Source organism: Chrysemys picta, chromosome 1 (genome assembly GCF_011386835.1).
Source record: "Chrysemys picta bellii isolate R12L10 chromosome 1, ASM1138683v2, whole genome shotgun sequence".
Lineage (NCBI taxonomy): Eukaryota > Metazoa > Chordata > Testudines > Emydidae > Chrysemys > Chrysemys picta.
Genome location: NC_088791.1, coordinates 46882825 through 46907936, shown reverse-complemented (window position 1 = coordinate 46907936; position 25112 = coordinate 46882825). Strand labels below are relative to the sequence as shown.

The 25112-nt window shown below is 44.5% G+C and overlaps 1 protein-coding gene across 15 annotated transcripts in view; it reads right to left on the bottom strand.

The window, feature by feature from the left end:
• Positions 1–25112, bottom strand: part of ANKRD26 (ankyrin repeat domain containing 26) — a 178499-nt gene that overhangs the window by 3350 nt on the left and 150037 nt on the right. For 2 of the 15 annotated variants that reach the window (XM_008172600.4, XM_065564238.1), the window contains exon 39: positions 3010–3067. The exons of the other annotated variants lie outside the window; for them this stretch is intronic. In XM_008172600.4, coding sequence (XP_008170822.2) covers positions 3010–3067 — 58 coding nt within the window. The remainder of the gene's footprint in view (positions 1–3009; positions 3068–25112) is intronic. 15 annotated transcript variants of the gene reach the window in all.

The window sequence follows — 25112 nt, the reverse complement described above, 5'->3', positions numbered from 1 at the left end:
GACAAGGAGCAAGGGGGTTGGATGGGTTGGAGGTTCTGAGGGGGGCAGTCAGGGGGCGGGAAGTGGGAGGGGGCGGGGGCCAGGCTGTTTGGGGAGGCACAGCCTTCCCTACTCGGCCCTCCATACAGTTGCGCAACCCCGATGTGGCCCTTGGGCCAAAAAGTTTGCCCACTCCGATCTAATTCTAGGTTTAGCCTTTTAAAAATATGAGGCCCGGTCCTGCAACCCAACAAAGCTACTGTTGCAAGAATAAGTTTTGCAAGATTGAGTCCTTAAATTGTATATAAAAATAAAACATCAGTATTTAATTTAGCTGCTATAAAAATGTACAATATTAGTTTACTGCAAGGCCCTCAGATCACATTGAGAACCTTCTCTCTTTGTGGAAAGATGCAACACTCATCTCTTTTTGTCATCCTTCTTCTAAGGATGGTGAAGGTTATGGGATTGGAGAACAAGCTCTGCACCTTTGTATTAACTGGCTTAAATTGACTAGGGGGAACAAAAAGGTGTGTTCCTCTCTCAAGGGAATTAGTTACTGTCGCTTTTACAGTTTTGATTACAAGCTCTTCCTAAGCATTTTGTTTATTCATACCCATGGTACTGTGCATTGTTATTTATAACTTGTATTTCTGTAGTGTCCACAATAGACTTTCCATTAAGACAGTCAATGACCTGAAGAATTTAAAATCTAAAAAGACAAGACACAACAACAGCCAGCATATAAGAAAGCATAATTTTGAAATATATGGAGCTAGCACACAGATATAACAGTGATGAGTACCTCATGAACAGTAATTTTACAAATGATGAGATTTACTCATTCAATATTCTGAGAAACAAATGGAAAAATTTAAATACTGGTTAATATCCTTTTTTTTCTTTACAAGGTTAATTTACTCACCGTTCGGCATTTTGGGAAGAAGAAACTGCTTCAGTAAGGGAGTAAGACAGACACAATTGGGGAAAGAGTAAGAGAGGAAGAACCCTCCAGAGAGCACAGAGTTTGACTGGTACTGAGTGGCAAAGCACTCTAAACAGTGGAATATGCAGATAAGCTTCTGTCAGGTCTGCTGGAGAGATTGTAAAAAATAATGGAAGCTAGAAACCCATTCTGAATTTAATTCTTCTTTGTTGACCTGTTCAGCCTCTTGAGGTCTAAGATGGCTTGGACTCTTTCTGATCTTTCCCTTACTAGGAAGAATATGGAATAGAACCCTGAAAACATTTGGTCTTGAGAGAGAGGCTCTACTATCCATAGCTCTGGGAGATGAGAGATCTACTTCAGGATGGCTTGCTGTGTCTTAAGGCTGGAGAATGGATAAAGATGTAGAAGAACCTGGAGCACCAGAGATGATCAGTGTTGTACTCTAATGTTGACAGGAACCATGTGTCTAAGTGCCTTCCAGGAGTATTTCTGGGTGGAATCAGGCATAGTTGCAGCCATACTGACTGTTTGGATCGGAAACAAGGGCTGAACTTGTCCCCAGATCAGGACTTGCCTGTGGGTTACTGGTTTAGTGTTTACCCTGGAATAAGAAAAGTCCCTTATCTGGTGGCCTGTGTTGTGGGTAGCAATGAAAGGAGCTTTTGTATAAGAACTGTAGTCCTTTTATCTTTTCTGACATAGAGAATAAATACTTTCACTTCCACCTTATCCCAGTGTCTAACTAAACAGGATTCCCATCTGAGAAGTTGAGGCACAGGGGGATTTGCTTTGAATAGTTTTGCACAGCCTTTTGCTGCCAGCTTCATGGAGTCCATGGATCCATCTGCCACAAATGTAGTTGCTAGGGATAGTTTCTTCAGTGTTGACTTGAACTTATCATGGGCTTCTTGTGGTCCAGGCTTTTCAACTCACTGCACCAGGACGTCATGGCTCTAGTGAAGAATATGCTTGCCAACGAGTGTCTATGGGTTTATCTACACAGCAATTAAAAACCTGCCAGGTGGGAGGGTCTCAGAGCTTGGGCTGCAGCCTGAACCTGAAGGTCTATACCGTAATTAAACAGCCCCTCAGCCTGAGCCTTGTGAGCCTGAGTCAGCTGGCACAGGCCAGCCTCGGGTGTCTAACTGCAGTGTAGACAAACTCTATGGATCACTGAAGACGTTTCAAAGTTCTATCTAAGGGTAGCTTCCATCTTCTTATCTGCAATGTCTTTTGGGAAGAAATAATTGTTGGTAAGATTAGCACAAATTTTTACTTGGGGAGTTTCTGTTAATCAGCTTTAGGGAGAATAAAGAACCTTTGGCTTTTAAGATCCTATGAAACTCCAGGGCTTGTTGACAGCTTTTTTTTGTCTTTGGTTGGGAGTTTCTTATCCTTCCCCAGGAAAGAGGAGTGGAGGATGAAAAGGGAGTCAGAAAACTATTGACACCAAGAAAAAATGAAAAACAAAACTATAAAAAAATACAAACTTAAATGATTAAGTATTGAGGTCTAGACTGATAGGCAAAAAGGAAATGAAAGGATCATCATATACAATATATACAGTACCGTAGCATGACACTAGTCCATACTCAGTAAATGCACGACTGATGGATTTTTCCAGGATTCATTGGATTAGATAACTATAAGGCAGTCCTCGTGAGAAACTCCAAGAGTGGATTTTACAAAAGAAAGACTAAGTTTGAAAACAACTTTTTACTTAAAAGATAAAAAATGATCTCCACCAACCCCTGCTGTTTAAAGATAGCCATGACTCAAATATAATAAATATGATTCTGTACATTCCATTCTTCAGTACTGATCAATGGTTTCATTTTAGATGTTGTCAGGGTTACACACAAATATATAAAACACAGCAGTACTGTCTTGCTAATTTAAATAATTATGCTATTCACTTTTGTAAAGTATAGCAAAAGTATAAACTGAGTTTTTAAATTTGCAATATTATGACAATCCAGACAAAACTTGTTCTTAATTGAAATTAAAATTTAAACAATACAAACAGAAAAACGTGCCCAGTACAAAGAACTACATAGTATTAAGCAATACTGACTACACACCTGGCCATGTATCTGGTTGCAGAGAAGAGAAGGAAGAAACAGACTTTTGATCAAGGAGCTGAAGAAGTAAGAACAAAAGCCAATAAGTTTATAGGTCTTGGAAATCAGAACTGAAAAATGACCCGTAAATAAATGAAGAAAATAAAATTACTTAGGATTTTTGAATACTATACTACAAGAGAGTGCAGATGGAAAAAGACTGGAAACAGAATTGAAATTTAGAGATAAAATAAGGAGATTCCACCTATTTTCACAGATTAAAAGATGTGCTTTATAACTATATTGACTCGTGTTTGGCAATAGAGATCACTATTGTTTTCTAAGGTAAACTGTTAAAGTTTATTTTTATTAACTATGTTTTAAAATATTCATCTATTAGTTTTATGCATAGCCCTTTGTTTACTAAGGCCTCAGTCCTGCAAAGAACTCCGCATGGGCAGATCTCCCCTAAAGTCATCAGAGCTCCTTAAAAGATTGCGGCCTATTGGCTAGAACCTATCCTAGTGAACAGTGTGCAGGTATAGCATGCCATACACAGATCTCCCTCTGCCCCTGCACAAGGGAGGGCAATGCATACTCCTCACTTCCTCCTGGCTACAGAGAAGCTCTGCTGTTGGGGATCCAGAGAGCTAGGAAGAGTTGAGGTGGGCTAGCAAGTTTAAACCTACCTCCCCCCATAACATTGTAAGTTATCTAAGTTACTACAGATGCAGTTTGCAGTGGATTTCCCAAGTACTTATAATTGCTGTTTCTTAAGAATAATGTATTTTTAATATGAAAACTGTGTTATTTATCTGTAGTTTAGTATTTAAGGCTGACCAATGTGTGTCGTTAACGTACATTTTTTTTGTTTCCTTTTCAAAAGGGTTCTATATGCAGCGTTTACATTTTGAGGTTACTAATGAATATAGTATTTATTCTGGGTCAGAGTTAAGGTGGTTATGATGTGATTAAATATGTTTTAAAATACTTGATATGAATAATGAGTTTATGTTTCTGATATGCCCAGCATCAGATTTATGAGGTTCTTAACTAATAATTTCTTTGGTTTTAAGTGCTTCGGTTTTTAGATGATGTGACAGGTAACTACCTTGTTATCTTTTCTTTTGTGTAGTGCAACTGGCCCACGAGCTGCCCGAGCTGCTCAGGCAGCTCCCGGGCCAGCCACACGGGCTGCTGCAGAAGTCACGGATGTCAAGGAAAGTCACAGAATCTGTGACTTCCATGACCTCAGTGACAAATATGGCGCCTTAATTATCATCTCCAATTTACAGGTGACCTAAGCAACCACTATTGAAACAATGTGTATGAGAGGCATGTAAGAATATGTACTGTTTCTTTAAATCTGTGGAGGAACCATGGAAAGTCAGAATTTGGGGAGGTTTGTAGGAAGAAGCTCAATAGCAAAGAAGACAAACACAGGGTAGCTGTAAGATTAGTCCAATTTTCCTTATTTAGTGTTAGAAGAAACCAACTATTTTACCACATCCCAAAGTCTCTTTCCACTTTTCAAAAATCACCCAAGGATGTTGACAAAAAATATTTTCTATTGCTACTCACTGCTGCCTCAAATCAGCTCCGCTGATAGGTAATTCATATCTGATTTTCAAATAGCACCAATTTTTAAAACATTTTATCATTCTTGTAGTTGAATGCTATTTCTTGCATAAACCAATGTCAAAATCTACTTAAGTTTCAATTTTTGTGAGGTAATGTAGACAAATACAAAGAAAAACACTTTTCTAAAGTTTCAGAAGGGTATTGTTAAGATATTTTAAAGTTCTTGAGATTCAAACAATCAAAACAGTCAGAAAATGTTCTAGCTGAAAATGGAACTTAATCTTAAATCTCTAAGGCCTTGGCTACACTTACCCGCTAGTTCGGCGGCTGGCAATCGAACTTCTGGGTTCGACTTATCGCGTCTAGTCTGGACGCGATAAGTCGAACCCGGAAGTGCTCGCCGTCGACTGCGGTACTCCAGCTCGGCGAGAGGAGTACCGCGGAGTCGACGGGGGAGCCTGCCTGCCGAGTGTGGACCAAGGTAAGTTCGAACTAAGGTACTTCGAACTTCAGCTACGTTATTCACGTAGCTGAAGTTGCGTACCTTAGTTCGAATTAGGGGGGTAGTGTAGACCTGGCCTAAGAATTGAAAATTCCCTTCTTTGCATTAGAAAAGGGATCAAAAAATCAATCAGAATGGGACTGTGGTTGTAATCTCTAAACTATGAAGAGGCTATCACATCAAAATAATAATGAACACTTGTGGAGCTCACACTGGAATTCTGCTTGGCTACAGCAACACAGGATCTACCACTTGAGCTAAGGAAAATATCAGTTTGCTGCCATCTAGAGAAATACCATTATGTTTTAAACTACAATCAGAAAAAAAAAAAAGGAACATGCTTTACTCCACGGGACAGTGCCCAGGTCTGTTCCCACTTTAGTCTACATGAAAGAACTCACATTGATAGCAGTAAAAGGATGATTGGGCCCACAATGCTCCACCTGGATGGTGGGTGAACCTCCGCTTTGGAGAGGCTAGTCTTCTGGCGGTGCCCCCTTCCGCCCAAGGCCCCGCCCCCTCTGCATGCTGTAGCTCCAACCTCCCCGCATAACAGGAGGAGCCCTCCTGAGGCCCCTCCCCACGGCTGAGGCCCTGCGCCTGCCCACCCCAGCCATGCCATACCAGGCCACCCACCCCCCTGAGCACCAGTCAGGCCCCAGCCATGCCGGACCAAGCCCCCGCCCCCCCCGGACAGGCCGAACACTGGACTGAGCCACCCCCCGGACGGGACGGGCCCTGCCCGCCTCCCAAGTCGGGATGCCAGGCCAGCTATGACCCCGCTGAGCACCGGGCCAGCCCCATCCACACAAGCTGGGCCGAGCTGCTGGCCCCCCTGCACCCGGCAAGCTTCCTCCCCGTGCCCAACCAGGTGAGCCGCCTCACTCCCCTACCAGACCCTCCCCCCGCCCCTGCTGGCTCACCCTGTTCCCGCCTCACTCCCCCACCCCTGAGGAGGAGGGACGCGGTGAGCAGCAGCAGGCAGGCAGCAGCAGAAGGCAGGGGCCTTGGGAAAGGGGAAGGGACAGGGCCATCATGGCCCAGGTGTCCAGCAGCAGGTTGGGGGCAGCGGCACCAGGGAAGGCTTAGAAATCCCTGGTCTATTATACCCGCTGCCCATGATGCTCCACAATAAAAATTGTTAAGAACTTGCCTTATCTCCAAACATAGGCAGTATATGACTTTTCACAGAGATTTATCTACTGGGAAAGTTTGAAGAGATAAGTGGTTTTTGATGCAGAGGGAGAAAAATGTTTTTGTTCTCTGTTAATCTGTAAATCAAGATTTCTGAATTACTTCAGAATGACTGTTGAAAATGCAAAACAAAATGGCTTCAAATAAGGCAGAGAATCTGAGAACTTGTGTCTTGTTTATTGTACACCACCCATTCTTTATAGTGAATAAGGCAGGGGTCAGGCAGAAGAGAAGGTTACTCACCTTGTGCAGTAACTGAAGTTATTCGAGATCTGTGTTCCTGTGGGTACTCCACTTCAGGTGTCAGTGCGTCACAGCGCCGTTGATTGGAGATTTTTGGTAGCAGTGTCTGGTCGGGGTCCGCATACGCAGTAGCAGTCTCACGGTGCTGCTAGTGCCTCATCTAGCATGCACATGGCCTGACCCCTTCAGTTCTTTCTCTACCGTGGAGTGTTTAGCTTGTACTCCAAAGTGGAGGGGGGGGGGGAGGATGGGTAGTGGAGAACCCATAGAGACACACATCTCGAAGAACTTCAGTTACTGCACAAGGTGAGTAACCGTCTCTTCTTTGAGTGCTGTCCCTGTGGGTGCTCCACTTCAGGTGAATGTAGAACAGTGCCCTCATGAGGATGGAAAGGGCTTTGGAGTTGAGTTCGTTGCTGAAGCTAGTACTGTGAGACCTAGGGCTGGTCTTCACTACCCGCCCGGATTGGCGGTAGAAAATTGATCTCTCGGGGATCAATTTATCGTGTCTCGTCAGGACGTGATAATCGATCCCCGAATCGACGCGCGTACTCCACCAGCCCAGGTAGGAGTAAGTGCCGTTGATGGGGGAGCCGCGGTGGTCGATTTGCCGCCGTCCTCACAGCGGGGTAAGTCAGATCAGAATCATCGAATTCAGCTACGCTATTCCCGTAGCTGAATTTGCGTATCTGAAATCGATCCCCCCCCCCGTAGTGTCGACGTAGCCCTAGTCTTGTGTCTGAACTTGAACCGAGAGTAATTGTGTAGTGGTTCATGAATGTGTGTTCAGAGGCCCAGGTGGCCGGCCTGCAGATGTCTAGAATGGGCACGTTGTGTAGGAATGCTATGGAGGTAGATAAAGCTCTCGTCGAGTGGGTTCTGATGCCTGGAGGGGCTTCAGTGTTGTGTAGTGAATAGCACATATGGATACAGCTGGATATGTGTTTAGATATTCTTTGCGTAGATATGGCAGAGTCCTTCAATCGTTCTGTTGTTGACACAAAAAGTCAAGGTGATTTTCAGAAGGGCTTCATTCTGTCCAGATAAAATGCTAAGGCATGGTGCACATCCAGTGTGTGCAGGACCACTTCCTGAGTGTTAGTGCGTGGATTTGGATGAAATGTAAGTAAGTGAATTGGTTGGTTGAGGTGGGAGGAGGAAGATATTTGGGGCATAAATTTAGGATGTGTTCTTTATCCTTGAAGAATATTGTGTATGGGGGGTGAGCCACGAGAGCCCCTATCTCACTGACTCTTTGCACTGATGTAATGGCAACCAGGAATGCCACTTTCATAGATAGTAACGAGCATGTGGCTAAAGTTTCGAATGGGGCCCTGGTTAGACTTCTGAGCACCAGATTTAAGTCTCAGGCTGGTGTGGGTTCTAGGATGTCTGGGTACATGTTCTGTATGCCCGTTAAAAATCGCTTAGTAATCGGGTGAGCAAATATCAAAGTCCCATTTACCTGTTGATGGAAGGCTGTGATGGTGGCGAGATGAACTCCAAGTGAGCTTGTAGCAAGCTCACCTAAGCATCGGACACGTAATGAGTGGCCATCAGAAATTGGTATTGTGTCCTTACATGAAGTACACCTTTTAAAGCCTTGGGAGCCAGGCATATTTAAGGAACCCATTTTTTGTGGAAAAAAAGGGGGATAAGAAAACAAAAGTTTTTTTAAAATACTATCTAACTCAGGTTAACTAACGCCAACTATAACAATACTAATTACCTTGTTATTTTAATAACTAGGCTATCTAACAATCTAATTTTATTGAAGGTTTTTAGTGATGCTGTTAACGGACTCCATCTCAAGCCGAGGATGGTTGAGAAGGAACTGAAGGGGTTGGGGTGTGCGCGTGCTAGATGAGGTACCAGCGGTGCCACAAGACTGCTACTGTTCACGCACATCCCGACCAGACACTGCTACCGAAGATCAACGGTGCCGGGACACACCAACACCTGCAGTGGAGCACCCATAGAAACAGCATTTGAAGAAGACATAATAGTACGTGATCATGGGGGCCTAATTCTAGCCTAGTTTTGCCACTGACTTCAATGGAAGCAAGATCAAATTCTATAGTATTACACACACAGTAACAAATATATGCAGTCTTTTCTTTGGTATTTCTGACTTGAATCCTTTACTCTGAAACTTTAATCTCTTAGCACCATTTTTCGTATGGAATAGATATCTTGTACTTTTACTTCTTCAGAAATGGGTGCAGAAGAAGCGGTCTTCCAATATGATGATGAAATACTGTGCTATGACTAGATATTCTCAGTCTGCACAGCTATGTGAAATACGTATTTTATTCAACTGTTCTCCAGCAATGACTGAACTTATTGCTGAGAGTTCTGTTTATTTTTCTGAAGCATGTTTGAAAGAAAAAACTAAGAGGTATAACTCTTTGGAAAAAAATCAACCATTCAGTGATCTGGGATGATTAATGTTGACATTAAACTGGGTCAAAGTTGTTCCCTAACCAGTAAATAGATGAAAGAATATGGCTAAAAGTTCTGCAGCTTAATGAAAAAGTTAATGAAAAAGAAGACTGACAGACATTGAAAGTTTAAGCTCCTGAGATCAGACTCCTGTTTTGTTAGAATACATGGCAGCTGAAAATCCAACAAAGAAGAAATTAGAGGATCTACCTTAAAGGAGCTGAATAAAATGGGAAAAGTTGGGAGGCAGCATCACTACAGAGGAGGATCAGCATATCAAAATGGAAGAACTGGATGACCTTGAGGACTGGAATAATAGAAATGGGATGAGATTTAGTAGTACAAACTGCATGGTCGTGCATTTAGGGACAAATAACAATTTCTCCTAGAAACTAGGGACTCATTAGCTGGAAATGACAAAGGAGGAGAAAGACTAGGGTCTATTAGTCAATCACTGAATGACTGTGACCCACCAATGTAATGTGCTATAAAAAAGGCAAATGTGATCCTAGGATATATTGGGAAAAATATTTCCAACAGAGACAGGGAAGTATTAATATCATTGTAGAAGGCACTGGTAAGACCTCATCTAGAATAATGTGTACAATTCTGGTCACCTATGCTCAAGAAAGATTAATTTAAACTGGAATAGGTGCAGAGAAGGGCTACTGAGATGATCAGGGAATGGACAGCCTATTTTATAAGAAGACAGTAAAAGAGCATGGCTTGTTTAGACTGAGAGGGAATATGACTGCTCTCTGTAAGTACACCAGGAGAGCAAACACCAGGGAGACAGAAGAGCTATTTAAGCTAAAGGACCATGTTGGCAAAAGAACAAATGGGTATAACTGGCAATGAATAAATTTGGGCTAGAAATTAGAGGAAGGTTTCTAACAGTCAGAAGGGGAGTGAGGTTCTGGAACAGCCTTCCACTAGGAATAGTGGGGCAAACAACGTAACTAATTTTAAGATGGAGCTTCATAAATTTATGAACAGGACTATACGATGAGGTTGCCTGCAATAACTGGGAACTGGACTCGATAATGCAGGAAGTCCCTTCTAGTCCTGTGTTCTTATGGGAAGAGAGGGGAATGGTAAATTACCCATGAATCTAATAGTAGTTCTACTTACTTTCATCTAGGAAAGGAAATCATCTCTATTAGAATAAAAAGATAATCCTGCCCTGAAAGGTAAATTTAAGATTTTACTATGGATATGTAGTATATAAAAGTGTGTGTGAACTATCTACAAATATTTGTAGGATGTAATCAATAAACAAGGCTAGAGAGCAACTCTTTAGGATGGTAAAAGGGAATTTAATTTGGAGTTATAGGATGAAATTAGGAGAGGGAAATTTAGGCTGAACAACAGGAAAACTTTTCTGACAGTAAGACTCTTCCTGATACTCACCTCAAAGCTTTTTCCTAATAAGATTATAGAATTTTTTTCAAAAACATTTGAGATATTTCAAAAGTACAGTAAACCACATAAAAGCACTTGCAAATATATAGTGAAGAACAATCCTGCATTGCCAGCTAGATACAACAAATGACCTAAGAAGCATTTCATCTTTTATTTTAAAGAAAAAATCCAAAATTAAGAATGAGAGCATTTAGAAAATGTTTGAAATTATTAACCCAACAGAGGAATTAGTTACATTCATGCAACCCTAAGAGATGCCTGGAAAATACCAAACTGTTTTTAAAACTTAAAGGAAAGAATTGTTTAGATAATTCCGCTGTAATTAATGTGATGTAAGGGCTCCCATCAAAGATGCTGGAACATGATTGCCACACAATTATAGAACCTGGTCTACTGTACTACTAATTAAACGTTAGACCTGGATTTAGCACCTGAAACTGAAAAGGACTGAATGTGACAAATTCTTTCTTTCTTTAAACAAATAGGTGGTGTGGCTGAAGTAGAATGAAGAGAGATATTCAGGTCTGTAAAGTGCCTATCACAAAGGTAACCAAGTGCCATGCAATAATTAAGCAGCACTAAGAATGCTCACAAAAGGCTATAATCTGACATTTTTAGGAAGGCTGGCAATTGATGAATCCTACTGAAAAGGATTACCCATTAGAAAATGCTCTGGGAGGAAATCTCATGAACAGTTAGAATGCTGTGAATCTTCAAGACCTTTGCCATTTTGTGAAACACATACTGAAAGGAAGTTAATCCCCGAAGAAGTTTGCATAAGCGATCTTCAAAACATGTTTCTTCTTTCCAAAAACTTTCCACCTAAAATCAGAGTATGCGATGACAAAAGGGTTAGTGCTGTATTATCATTTGTGCAGATAGGTCTGGAACATTATTCTTAATAGATAAAATTAATGCTGCAAAGAAAGCCAATGACTGACATGTTTCTAGTCAATATTTTATATTTCAGAATGCATGAACAAAAATACTCCAAAATTCCTAGGTTAAGTCAATGAATCTGCCAGAAGTCATCATCTGCCAGAGTCAAAATTGGAGCTTGAAAGGAATAAATTTAAGTCCAGTGCAGAGGCTCAGATTGGCTTCTATTTAGTCTCTCAGAGGGTTGGACAGCTTTCTATGAAATAAAGGAGGCTTAATTACATTGGTACCAATGATGTCCCTGAAGGGATCAACAGGGTTCCATGAGGGCATACCTCAGTGCTGCAATTGGCACCATGGCTAGCGCTGGCATTTTTTTCTGTGCCGATGTTGGCTTACTTAGTGCCACTCCCTTGGCAAAGAACTGAGGTGCCCTGCCCTTGACGGAATAATTTCTGTTCTCTGTGAGGCAGTGCCTCTATGCTTGCAGCCATGTCTGATCTCTCCTCGGCCCTTCCTTTCAGTGTCATCCTGGAGTTGGGGCACCACTGCTGGCTCTCATGAAGTCACTGTTGGTGTTGGAGGAGCTTGTGCTAAGGCCAGTGCTAAGTCTGTTGATGATGATACAGAATTGGCAGTGGTGCCAAAATGTACTGGGCAATTGGCATCAATGTCACCAGTGTCTGTTTCAACAGTTTTATTCCCAGCCTTTGTTTCACTGCTAGGCCCTGGGGTATTGTGTCTGCTTGGAGTGGCACTCATGGAGGATAAGCCTTTGGGTTCCTTCAAGGTGGATGTCTCCATTGGGTCTAAGGTGACATGCACCAATTACACAAGTACCAGTAGTTTCAGCAACACATCCCTCAACTTGTGAGTCCATAACAAGAAGGATTTCAAACTTAGCAGGAATGAGGTCTACCCCCAGACAGAAAAGGCATTGACGATGTCGATCAACCAGGGAAGTAAGTCCATCGCAGGTTGCGCAGGGCTTAAATCCTGAGTCCACCATGGCAGATGGCATGAGGCACCTTGCCTCACTGTACAGCATGCTATCTTTCTGTTGGTTTTTTTAAACGTCCAAATTGGAAAATTAATCAAAGGTAATACTTCTTCACCAAACTAATTCTAAAAGATTAATTTGAAACTAGAGGAAAGTTAACATGTCAGACACTTGCTAAATCCCATCTCACTTCCATGTGCAATAAGAGAGAACTGAGAAAGGATCACGGGCTGCTCTGCCCTTTATGTCCTTACATGGGAGCATGAGGCAGCACAGGGTGCATGTGTGGCCCAGATGGACACTGCTATTAATATTTTTTAAAAGAATAAGATGCTCCAAGGATGCCCCAAAAGAAAATGAGCCAGCTGGATCACAGAAATGAGGAATACAATCTGACAGCCATATAGACAGTGTCCTTTTGGTAACAGCATTGTCCAGCGCAAACGGAGTACCCCCTCAAGAAGTGGTCTTCTCCCAGAGACTCAAGGAAACTGGTGTGCTGGTCCTTTACAGAAACTTTATTACCACATGGCACATACTGTTTAATGGTAGATATTTTATCTAGATCTGATATAGATTAGTCAACTTTAAATCAGGAAACTGATTAGAACTAACCAACTTAAAACAGTATTAACACTACTTAAGGTTTTAAAAACTAAGGTTTTGAAACTACAGCTAATCTACAAACTGACCTGATATAATTAACCATACTGCAGTACAACTGAAGCAAGTGATCATTTTGAAAACTACTGACTATAGTGGAAGCAGCCCTGGGTCCCCAATATATAGTAACAAACAGATCAGTGAGTTGCTGTTCTTGTATTCTTGATGATTTTGGGGCTTGTAGCCCAAGAATGGAGATCTGTCAAGACAATTCTTAGTGGAGAACTTATTATGTCTGTTGAGCTTATTAACTTCCTTGTTCTCAGATCTCAGTACCCACTAAAAGGGAAAATAATAGAAACTTATTGATTTGTCACATGCCCTCATTTCAGGCAGTAATGAGTTAGTTAATTCCTATAATTGGTTTAATTTAATTTTTTAAAAATAAGTTATGAACAAAGCATTTAAATACACTATTATAAAAACCCTTAAGGTAAGGAGAGATTAAAGTAAACCAGCAGTGAGAAGCTCACCAATTTTGGTGGCTGTTGTCAAAGATCTCCGTCTCATCTGCTGCTTTGAGATTGCATTATCTGGTGGTGATGCGATGCACCAGGAGGTAGGACAAGGAATTAATGTCTTCACGCAGGTCAAAGCAAGAAAGAACGTAGGTATATTCTGAGCACACATTCACATGTATGCACTGTCAAGAGCGGTGTAGAGGTATATCCCTGGTGCTCCCCTTTTCTGTAATTTATATATACACACACTACAAAATCTAGTAAGACAAAAAAATCACTAACCTAAAAGTTGCCTTTGTCTCCTTTTCCTGCTTACATTTCTTTATTCTGATTTTCTCTACTTCCATTTCCACTTTCTTTCCCTTCTCTGTCTCTCTTTTTCTGCTTCTTTAAAAAAACACAACTCTTACCCCTTTTTGTTTAAACTGAAACAGCGTTCTTTCTTTTATCTCTATAGAACCGATTCCTCCCTTCCCCTTGTTCTTCCTGTTATTTTCTCTGTTCCATTTTCTCCCTGCTGCTCTTCATTCCCTCCACTCTATTCCTATCCCAACTCCTATTCTTCCTTGTTTGGCTGCTTCCTGCCCTTTGCCCTTCAACTTTTGTGTCTCCTACTTCTAATCTTTGCCTTCCTAAATCCTGTTTACATCCCCTTTCTTACTTCCTTCTTTCTGGATCTTGCCCATCCCCTAATGCTTGCCTTTTTTGCCGTGGGTTAGTTCTTCAATAGTCAATATGTCCCCTATTCTGCCCTAAATATATGCTCATAATTATCAAGAGAACGTTGTCCTCTTTAGATTTGCCACTGCTACTCATTAATTCATATTGGTTTGTCCTGAAGCCATTTTCTCAGGTACAAATAAGCAGACACATTTTTAACAGGATGCTGATTAAATGGATTCTACTGTAGAACTAAAATGAAAAACTTGTCACTGAAGTGAAAAAAAATATTTCTCAGCTCCTACCAATGGTGGAGTGAAGGGGGCGGGGGGGAAGAGATAAAGTAAGACTGAGCTGAAAGAAAAGTCTTATTCACAGAAGGGAACTGAGATGTATTTTGTGAAGAATCATGTACTCAAGTGATCTAAATATAGTTTGGTGGTTCCTGAGCCTCATAGTAGGAGGCCAATGCATTCTTCATAGAGTGAAGATCATGCACTGAACCTGTGAGCCTGGTTAGGGTAAATGCTGAGCAGTTCAAGAGATTCTGTGAACCCATTTAATGAAGAAAAGACAGTTAACTTTTCCGTAACTGGTGTTCTTCGAGATGTGTTGCTCATGTCCATTCCATATTAGGTGTGTGTGCTTACCACATGCTTACCACCGGTGCCAGAAGTTTTTCCCTCAGCAGTATCCGTAGGGGACCGGCTCTGGTGCTCTCCGGAGTGGCACCCGCATGGCACGGTATAAGGGACGCCGCCAGCTCCCCCCACCCTCAGTTCCTTCTTGCCGGAAATCTGACAGTGGGGAAGGAGGGTGGGTTGTGGAATGGACATGAGGAACACATCTCGAAGAAGTTACAGAAAAGGTAACTCTTTTCTTCTTCAAGTGCTTGCCCATGTCCATTCCATATTAGGTGACTCCAAAGCAGTACCCCTGGAGGTGAGTAGGAATTCATGGACATGTCGATTGTAACGTAGCTCTGCCAAATCCAGCATCATCTCTGGCCTGCTGAGAGATGGCATAATAAGTCGTGAACATGTGGACAGAGGACCATGTTGCAGCTCTACAGATGTCCTGGATAGGGATGTGTGCCAGGAAGACCGCCGAAGGCGCCTGTGCTCTCGTCAAGTGGGCTCTGACAATCGGCGGCAGTGGAACCCCCACCAGGTCATAACAGGTCCTTATGGACGAGGTAATCCAATTGGAAATCCTCTCGGAGGACATGGGAAGGCCTTTCACTCTATCTGCTGTAGTGATGAAGAGCTGAGTTGATTTACGGAAAGGCTTGGTACATTCTAAATAAAAAGTCAAGGCCCTTCAGACGTCCAGCATGTGAAGACGCCTCTCTTCACTGGTCTTGTGTGGCTTGGGACAGAACACCAGGAGGAAGATGTCCTGGTTCATATGGATACCACCTGCGTCAGGAAGGCCTGGTGGGGCCACAGCTGAGCCTTGCCTTTGTAGAAGACCGTATATGGCGGTTCTGAAGTCATAGTTAATTTCAGAGATCCATCTCACGGTCGTCACTAGGAACGCAACCTTCCATGACAGGTGGGAAAAGGAGCAAGAATCCAGCGGCTCAAAGGGCGCACCAGTGAGCCTAGAGAGGACCAAGTTAAGATCCCACTGCGGGATAGGAGCCCACATCTGCGGGAAGAGCCTCTCGAATCCTCTCAAAAATCAGACCGTCATGTCATGGGAAAACACTGTCTGTCCTTGGATCAGTGGGTGAAAAGCAGAGATGGTCCCGAGATGCACGCTAATGGAAGAGTGTGCCAGGCCCTGGTTCTTCAAATGGAGCAGGTAGTCCAGGACAGCCTGTATGGACAAATGCCATGTTCGGATGCCCAGTGGGAAAACCTTGTCCACTTGGTCAGGTAAGTCGGTCTGGTTGAGGGCTTCCTACTTCCCAGGAGGACCTGCTGGAACAGGTCTGTTCCTCTGGGTTCAGCCACACAGCATCCATGCCAAGAGGTGGAGGGACTTGAGGTTGGGGTGTAGGAGCCGACCATGGTCCTGTGACAGAAGGTCCAGGCGGTTGGGCAGGGGCCAGGGTGGGGCCACTGACAAGTTCATGAGCATGCTGAACCAATGCTGGCGAGGCCACGCCAGGACGATCACGACAACCTGCACTTTGTCTCTCTTGATCTTTGCCAGGATCCTGCTGATGAGTGGAATCGGAGGGAATACATACATCAGGCTCCCTGACCACAACAGGAGGAAGGCATCGGAGAGGGAGCCCTTGCTCAGACCTTGCTGAGAACAAAACCGACGGCATTTCCTGTTCTGTTTGGTAGTGAACAGGTCCACTTGGGAAGTTCCTCACCTTTGGAAGATCATGCAGGCTATCTCTGGAAGGAGCGACCACTCATGGTGAGAGGAGAAGTCCCTGCTGAGCTGGTCTACCAGCATATTCTTGACACTGGGAAGGTGACAAGCTTCTAGGTGGATTTCGTGGCTGATGTAGAAGTCCCATAGATGGAGTGCCTTTTGACAGAGAGCCAATGGGCGCGCTCCCCCTTGCCTGTTGATGTAGAACATCGAGGCCATGTTGTCCGTCAGGACTTGGAGGTAGCCAAGGTGCGCACCCCAGCCAATCTCCAAGATGTCCGACGCCAACTCGATGGCGTGAAGGGGGTTGTCAAATGGAACCCCCTCCAGGACTGCCTCGCGGTTGGTCCAACATTGCAGCGAGGTGAGTATCACCTGGGGAATGGTGGCATGTGGCTTGAAGCACCGCGACATCCCTTTGGACTTGAGACCTGGAGCTTCCCTTGACGAGCCAGTCGTCGAGCTACAGGTAGATCTGGATACCCCAGTGCCTGAGGTAAGCCGCTACCACTGACATGCATTTGTCAAACACTCTCGGTGCTGTCGCCAGGTCAAACGGGAGGACTGCAAACTGGTAGTGGTGGGGCCCCACTGTAAACTGGAGGAAGCATATGTGTCCTTGAAAGATTGCTATATGGAAGTATGCGTCCTTCAAGTCGAGGGTGGCATACCAGTCTCCCGGATCCAGGGAGGGGATAACAGAATCCAGGGAAACCATGCGGAACTTTAACTTCTTTAGGTACTTGTTGAGGTCTCGCAGGTCCAGGATGGGCTGTAGACTGCCCTTGGCCTTTGGGATTAAAAAGTACCAGGACTAGAATCCCTTGTTCCTGTACTCAAGAGGAACTTCCTCCACCACTCCCAGCTGATGACCCATCGGTCCAAGGTTATAGTGGTCCAAGCAGGGAGGAAAAGGGAAAGGCGATTGGAGAACACTGGGACAGATGGATCCGGGGAATAGTCTGTTAGGTTGCCGTTGGGCACACCTTCAAAATGACTGTTTGGCCTGTCATTGACTGTTGCTTGGCATGGGTTGAGCCCGACTGGGCAGAGGGTGGAGGTGGGTGGCTCGGACAGTGCTTGTAGCCCTTGGCTTGTTTGTGGGGCTGGTCCTGCCAAGGCTGGCTCCCCTGGCCCAGAGGCTGCTGCAGTTTGAACCACTTATGCGCCAGGGTTGGGACATAAAGACCCAGGGTTTTCAGGGTGGTGTGGGAGTCCTTGAGGCCATGGAACTTGCTGTTTGTTTGCTCTGCAAATAGGGCTTGGCCATCGAAGGGCAAGTCCTTCGTTGACTGCTGAGACTCAGAGGGCAACCCAGAGAGGAGCAGCCAGGAGGCTTGCCGCATGGAGATAGGGGAAGCCATGGTGCAGGCAGCAGCTGCAGCGGTATCCGACATCACCAACGATTGCGCAGAACTCCTTCTTGGAAGCCTTGGGAAGCGACCCTTCGAACTTGGCCATGGCTTGCCACATATTAAAGTCATATCGTCCTAGGAGGCTTGGTGGTTGGCCACTCTCAGCTGAAGGCTGGAAGATGAATAAATCTTATGCCCAAAGAGAGCCAACGTTCTCGAGTCTTTATTTTTGGGTGTGGCCCTGGGTTGTTTTTGCTTCTCTTTGCCTCACTTTGTGGTTAACCGCCTCTACCACAAGGGAATTGGGGGCCGAGTAGGAGTATAAGTACTCAAGCCCCTTGGTTGGCACAAAGTACTTAGAGATAGGGGCCAGGGAAGAGGGGGTTTGCCCATGAAGGGCCACCCTGGCAGGAACTGAGGAGCTGAGGACATCAAACAGGAAGTCCAAGGGTTCTTCCAGTTCCTCTGCCTGAAGCCCCAGGATTGATGTGACCATTTTCAAAAGTTCGTGGTGCACTTTGGCGTCATCTTGAGAAACTGGGTGAGGGGGCCCCGTGATAACCTCGTCTGGTGACAATGAGGACGATGCCAGTGCCGCAGGGACCTCTACTTCCACTGGTGGTCCAGTAGCTTGCTCTCCTGGGTCCTCCTGGATCTGTGGGGTCTTACCCCCCAAAGCCTCAAGCACTGCAGGGGGACGGGATACTGAGGCCGCTGGCCTCTCCCAGGCTCCCAACACCAACCGGACTGCCTGGGAGGGTTGGGTGAACCCCCAAGGGTTCCACAGGTACCATGGCACTGGCCACTGCGTCTGGGGCCATGGGACAGGTTTCAGTGCTGATGATGTAGGCAGCACTGCAGGTACCGGGGCTTGACCCGTGGTCAGGGAACCTTGCTTCATGCCGGAGGTATAAACGGAGCGGTTAGTATCGGGAGAACAGGATTGGGTGGAGCAGTGGCTGTTGTCCGACCAGTGCCGGTCACTGTGTCCCGAAGGCAATCTGTCCGAACGAGACTGGCGTCTTGGTCGGGATCTCGGGGACTGATAGTGTTTGGCGGATCTGCGTCAGAGACCCGGTGATCCACACCTCATGCTACTCGACCTGTACTGGGATGTCGAACTGGGAGCTAATATGGGCCGGTTGCTGGGAGGATATTCCTGAGTAGGGCAACCTACTGCTAGGAGATGGGCAATGATGGCCCAGTGATTGGCGATCTCTGATCCTCGATCAGTCCCGTGATTGGTACTCGGCCCTTGGAGACAGTCGGGGCCGGTCTGGGAGTTCTTGCTGGGTGATGCGTGCCTCAGAGGGTCTGGGCCAATCTACCGGCAAGGTATGCCTCGAGTCCCTTGATCGGTGCCCCCTGTGTGGAGACCAAAGAGGGCTCTGCTGAGCCTGCCTCTCTAGTCCTGAGGAGTGATGGCTTCTGGTAGGCGAGCGATGGTGGGATGTGCTGCTGAGGTGGGGACACCTGCATAGGTCCCAGCATGGGTTTCCCCTGAGACCGAGGTACCACTGGAGTCGGTGTGGGCAGCACCGGGAGCGTCAGGATCTCCTGAGCTGCTTGAAGGGCTTCGGGCGTCAACGGCATCTGAAGCTGGCTGGGGCCTGCACCGCTATCTGGAGTCACAGGCGAAGTATGGGATGGGCTGCACTGCTTGACTTGAGCTGGGGCCCAACTTCCTGAAGGGGGCATTGAGCTGCCCGGCACGGGTCGTAGCTCACCCCCAGCCCTCTCCTTTCCCTTACGGGAGGTAGGAGATCATAGAATCATAGAATATCACGGTTGGAAGGGACTTCACGAGGTCATCTAGTCCAACCCCCTGCTCAAAGCAGGACCAATCCCTAACAAGTCCCCTCCCAGTCTTTTTCGGCTTCTTGACTGGAGCCGTGGAGGGGGATCGGTGCCGGCTCGTAGACAGTGCCAGTGGAGCACTGCACACAGAGTCCGCGGTGCTTGGTGCAGAGTCAGGCCGCTGCTCCACTGCCAGAGTAAGTGCCAACTCCATTAAGAGCGTTTTCAGACAGATATCGCACTCCTTCTTCATCCTAGGTTTAAAGGACTTGCTGATACGGCACTTATCACTTATGTGCCCCTCGCCTAAGCACCTTAGGCAGCTGGTATGTGGATTGCTGGTGGGCATAGGCCCTTTGCAGCGATGGCAGGGCTTAAAGCCTGGGGACAGGGGTATGCCCATCCCCCGGCTGACTCCCGTTTGGGACTAACGAAGAATTTGAGTACTACTACTAAGGGTAATTAAGAAACTACTAACTATATACAACTATATTACAGGTTTTCAAAGTTCGCATGAAACAACACTAGCTGAAGCAGCAGATGTTCCAGCATCATCAGTAGCGGCAAGAAGGAACTGAGGGTGGGGGCAGCCGGCGGTGCTCCTTATATCGTGCCATGCGGGCGCCACTCCAGAGGGCACCAGAGCCTACGGACACTGCTGAGGGAAAAATTTCTGGCACTGGTGCATGTGGCGAGCGCACACACCTAATACGGAATGGACATGAGCAAGCATTCAAAGAAGAAAGAGTAGTTACTTACCTTACTGTAACTGTGTTTTTTTGTGATGTGTTGTTTGCACAAATTCCATCTTGAACATGCATGTGCCCCATGTGCACAATATCAGATGATTTTTAAATATCAATATCCATTGGGGCTGTGCCTGAGTCCTGGGAGCCCTCAAAACCACTGTAGCCAAGGACAGAAGGGATGGGACGGCCTCAGTGACTTTTCAGTTTCTTCACTAATAAAGAATCCCATGTGACAGGAGTCTGAATTAGCAAGGACAGAGGGCAGGTTGTGGAATCTGTGTGGACAATACATTTTGAAGAACCTCACTTACCGACTGTAAAGTTAAATAACCTCTTTTTTTTGAGTGACTGTCCACACAGATTTCACTGCTGGTGATAAGTAGGGTTGTCAATTAACTAAAAAAAATTAACTCATGCGATTAACTCAAAAAAATTAATCGCAATTAATCACAGTTTTTATCGCAGTGTTAAACTATAGAATGCCAATTGAAATTATTTAATATTTGTGGATGTTTTTCTACATTTTCAAATATATTGTTTTCAATTACTAACACAGAATACAAAGTGTACAGTGCTCATTTTATATTATCATTTTTGATGACAAATATTTGCACTGTAAAATGATAAATAAAAGAAATAATATTTTTCAGTTCAGCTCATACAAGGACGGTAGTGCAATCTCTATCGTCAGGGCAACTTACAAATGTAGATGTTTTTGCTTCATAACTGCAATCAAAAACAAAACAATGTAAAACTTTAGAGCCTGAGTGGACTTGCAGCCTCTGAAGTTTTATATTGTTTTATTTTTGAATGCAGGTTTTTTTGGTACATAATTCTATATGTGTAAGTTCAACTTTCATGATAAAGAGATTACACTACAGAACTTGTATTAGGTGAATTGAAAAATACTATTTCTTTTGATTTTTACAGTGCAAATATTCGTAATCAAAAATAAATATAAAGTGAGCGCTGTACACTTTGTACTCTGTGTTGTAACTGAAATCAATATATTTGAAAATGTAGAAAGCGTCCAAAAATATTTAAATAAATGGTATTCTATTATTGTTTAACAGCGTGATTAATCGTGATTAGTTTTTTTTAATCGCTTGACAGCCCTAGTGATAAGCAAGCAATATCCTGGGCCCAGATATATGTAAAGGAGTCCTATTTAAGTACTGATTGAAGAATCACCTGACCAAAGCTTGCACCTGATCAAGAGGCGTGAGTGGTAAAAGTATGGACTGAACGCCATATAGCTCCTCTACATATCTCAGTCAATGGGACCGTTAAAAGAGGCAGTGTAGGCCCGCTGGACTCAAATCAAATGAGACCAGATGTGTCTGGGGTAATATTCTTTAATAATGCATACCAAGTATGTATATTCAAAATCCATTTAGACAATCTCTGCAAGGATATTTGTTATCCCCTCATCTGTTCTACGAAAGTACCAAACAGTCTTAGTGAAGCTCTAATCAATCAATCAATCTAGTCCTGTCCAGATAAAAAGACTGCTCTAACTACATTCAGTGTGTAAAGGTTTGCTTCAGCAGGTGAAAAATGAGGTTTGGGGAAAAAGACTGGCAGATGAAGAGACTCATTAATGTGGAAGTCTAAGACTACCTTTGGCAGGAACTTCAGATGAGGCCAAGGACTTTTTCCTTGTGAATGATGGTATAAAGAGGGCCTGCTATAAAGGCCTGAATCACCCATATCCTTCTGGACAGGGGCATGGACACTGGGAAGGCCATATCTTCACTGAGATGTGATGGAAGGAGCAAGTAATCATGGTCTTGAAGGAGGAACCCATTAAAACCAGACACTGCAATCAGATTGCAAGGGACAGGGACTGGTGGAAAAGCTTGGATCAGTCCTTTCAGAAATTTTTCCACAGTGGAGTGACAAAATATTATGTAGCTTTGTATTGGGGGACAATTTGCTGAGATTGCAGCCAACTGGACTCCAATTAAGCTCAGGGATAGTCCTGACTGCTTTAACAAGAGCAAATAATCTATTACTGGAACTGTTGTCTATTGAGGTGAGCAGTGATGTTGTTCAGCCCAAACAAACAATTGTTTCCATTTGGACTAGTAAGTTTTCCTTGCTGAAGGCTTTATGTTTCTGAAGCAAGGTGAGTAGGATTGCTGCAAAACAGCTCCTCTCTGTAGGTGTCAGTCAACCGGACTCCAAACTGCCAGGTGCAGGGACTATGGGTCTGGATGGAGGACCTGGGTATTGTTCTGGGACAGTAGGTTGGGTAAAACCAGTTAGGTGATTGGCTTCTGAACAGACAGTTCAATCAGGTCCAAATAAAACAACTGCCTGGATTAAGCTGCGCTATCATGGTAATAGTTTTATCTCAGCTTCCTAGCACGCTGGGGATCATGTGTATTGGTGGAAATGCATACATCACCCCTGGTGTCCAAGGGATGAGGAAGATATCTGTGAGGATCCCAGACTCCTGCCTTCTCTGGAGCAAAATCTTGGACATTTGTTGTTGTTGCATATAGCAAACAGGTCTACTGTCAGAGACCCTCATCTGTGCAAGATAGCCTAGGGAGTCAAACACTTGAGGGACCACTCAAAAATCTCCAAGAGTCCTCTGTTGGGGCAGACTACCAGCATGTTCTGATGCCCCAGAAGATGAATAGTTACTGGGATAACATGATGTGAATGCTCCAGATCCATAGAAGTATGAATTCCTGGCACAGAGGGGATGACCTGGCTTCTCCTTGCCTGTTGATGTCACACTTTGCAATGGTGTTGTTGGTAAGCACTTGAAAGGCCCTGAAAGAGGCAGAAAGGGCCTTGCATGCCAAACAAATTGCTGTGAGTTTTAGCATAGTGATGTGGAGGAAGGATTCAGGAGCTGACCATTTCTGTTGAATCTGAAGTTGATTCAGGTGTGCTCCCCACCCTTATGTGGAGGTGTCCATGACTAATCTTTGATGGAAGGGATGTGGAAAATGGAACTTTCCAACATATTTATTTCGCTTGTGCCCACCGATCGAATGATCACAGGACTTCTGTGGGGCCCTTCTTGTCCATGTTGCATTGAGCAGATACACTGCTTTCAACCACACTTCAAGTGGACAAAAGTGAAGCGTGGCAAAATCTTTATACAAGCTCTCACTTGTGTTAAGCACCTGGAACTGCTATACGATGTCTGATCTCTGTTGAGGTTGGCATGTCTTTGCTAACCTGGAATCTAAACATTGCCCCCATTAATTCAATGCACTGTGTTGGAGTTAGTGTGGATTTGTTTTTGTTGACCATTGAGTCCCAGGGGGCTGAAGAGAGCTAGAGTTTTTTATATGGAATAGGTGACTTGTTGAAGGGATTGATTAATGTGGAAGTCAGATGAAGCCGAAGGGTGACTAAGATATTTTTTGTGATACTCCCAGCACAATGTGAAAGTAGCTGTGAACCAGTCCACGGGATCCAAAGAGGGGGTAACACAGGCTACGGTGACCATCCTGAATTTGAAACATTGAACAAAAGGACTGAGATGTTGAAGATCCAGGTGGGGTCTCCATGCCTCCTTCTTCTTTGGGATCAAGAAGTAGTGGGAGTAGAGCACTTTTCCTTTGAATCCTTAAGGAACTTCCTCCACTATTCCCAGTGTTAAATTTCTTGTCTTAGAAGTGTCTTGTGAGAGGGATCTCTGAGGAGGGATGGGAAAGGTGAGGAGGAGATTGTAACAGCTTGAAACTGGATGGGATACACCTTGTTCACTATCTTGAGGACCGACTGGTCTGAAGTAATCCCAGCCCAACCTTCTCTGAAATAAAATAGGTGGTTGCCAATATGAATAGAAGGGAGTCGATATACAGGTGGTCCAGCTGGGCTCTCGACATTGCTTTCAGAGATGTTTTGTGACCAACTGTCCCTGCTGCAAGGTGCCAAAGAAGAGCTCAAGGAATGTCATTGGTGAAAACATTGCCTCTTCCTTGATGGCTATGAAGTGCGTTGTTGAGGATAGCATTGCTGCTGTATTTATGCAAGGACCATTGACAACATTGTTTTTTACCTCTAGCTGGAACACGTAAGCCCCAGTGACTGGAGGGTTGTCCTCTGTATCGTTAAGAAAGTGCAATGCCCCATCAGTGTCACTGTTGAACAGTTAATTACCTGGGAAGGGTAGATCCTGTATGGTCACTTAGACTTCATGAGGGATACCAGATGTCTATAGCCAGGACGACCTTCTCATTGTCACAGCCATAGCTGTGGTTCTAGCTGCCATATCTGATGTATCAAGCACTGCTTAGAGCAATGTTCTAGCACTGAACTATCCATCTGTCATGGTTGACCTTAACCTTCCTGGTATTCATGGGGGATCTTGTATGTTAAGGTGGAGAGCCTGTCCCGTAACAGGGCATCATACTTGGAAAGAAGTGCTTGATAACTGGCAACTCATAGTTAATGATTCGCTGAGAAGTATTTTTTTTGTCTGAAAAGATCTAATTTCTTTGTCTCTTTCTGGGATTGGATTTGGACTGTTTAGATTTCTCATGAACAGCCTTGGACAATCACGGTACTGAGGGTGGGATTCTAAAAAGTATTTGTGCCCATTAGCTGGCACCTGGTATCTCCTGTTCATGCACTTGGAAGTTGTGGGGGGAATGGATGCAGGAGTGTCCCAGATGACCTTTGTTGGTTCCAAATGCCCTAAATTAATAGGTAAAGTCATTTTGCCTAAGAATGATGGGTGGAGAAGGGCTAACAGCTTATGTTGCTTTTCTTGGATTATCTCTAATAGGATATCCAATGTTTCTGCTAGTCTCAACAGTTCCTGAAAAACTTTTAACTACACTGAAGAGGATGTAACAGGAGGGTTGGTCATTT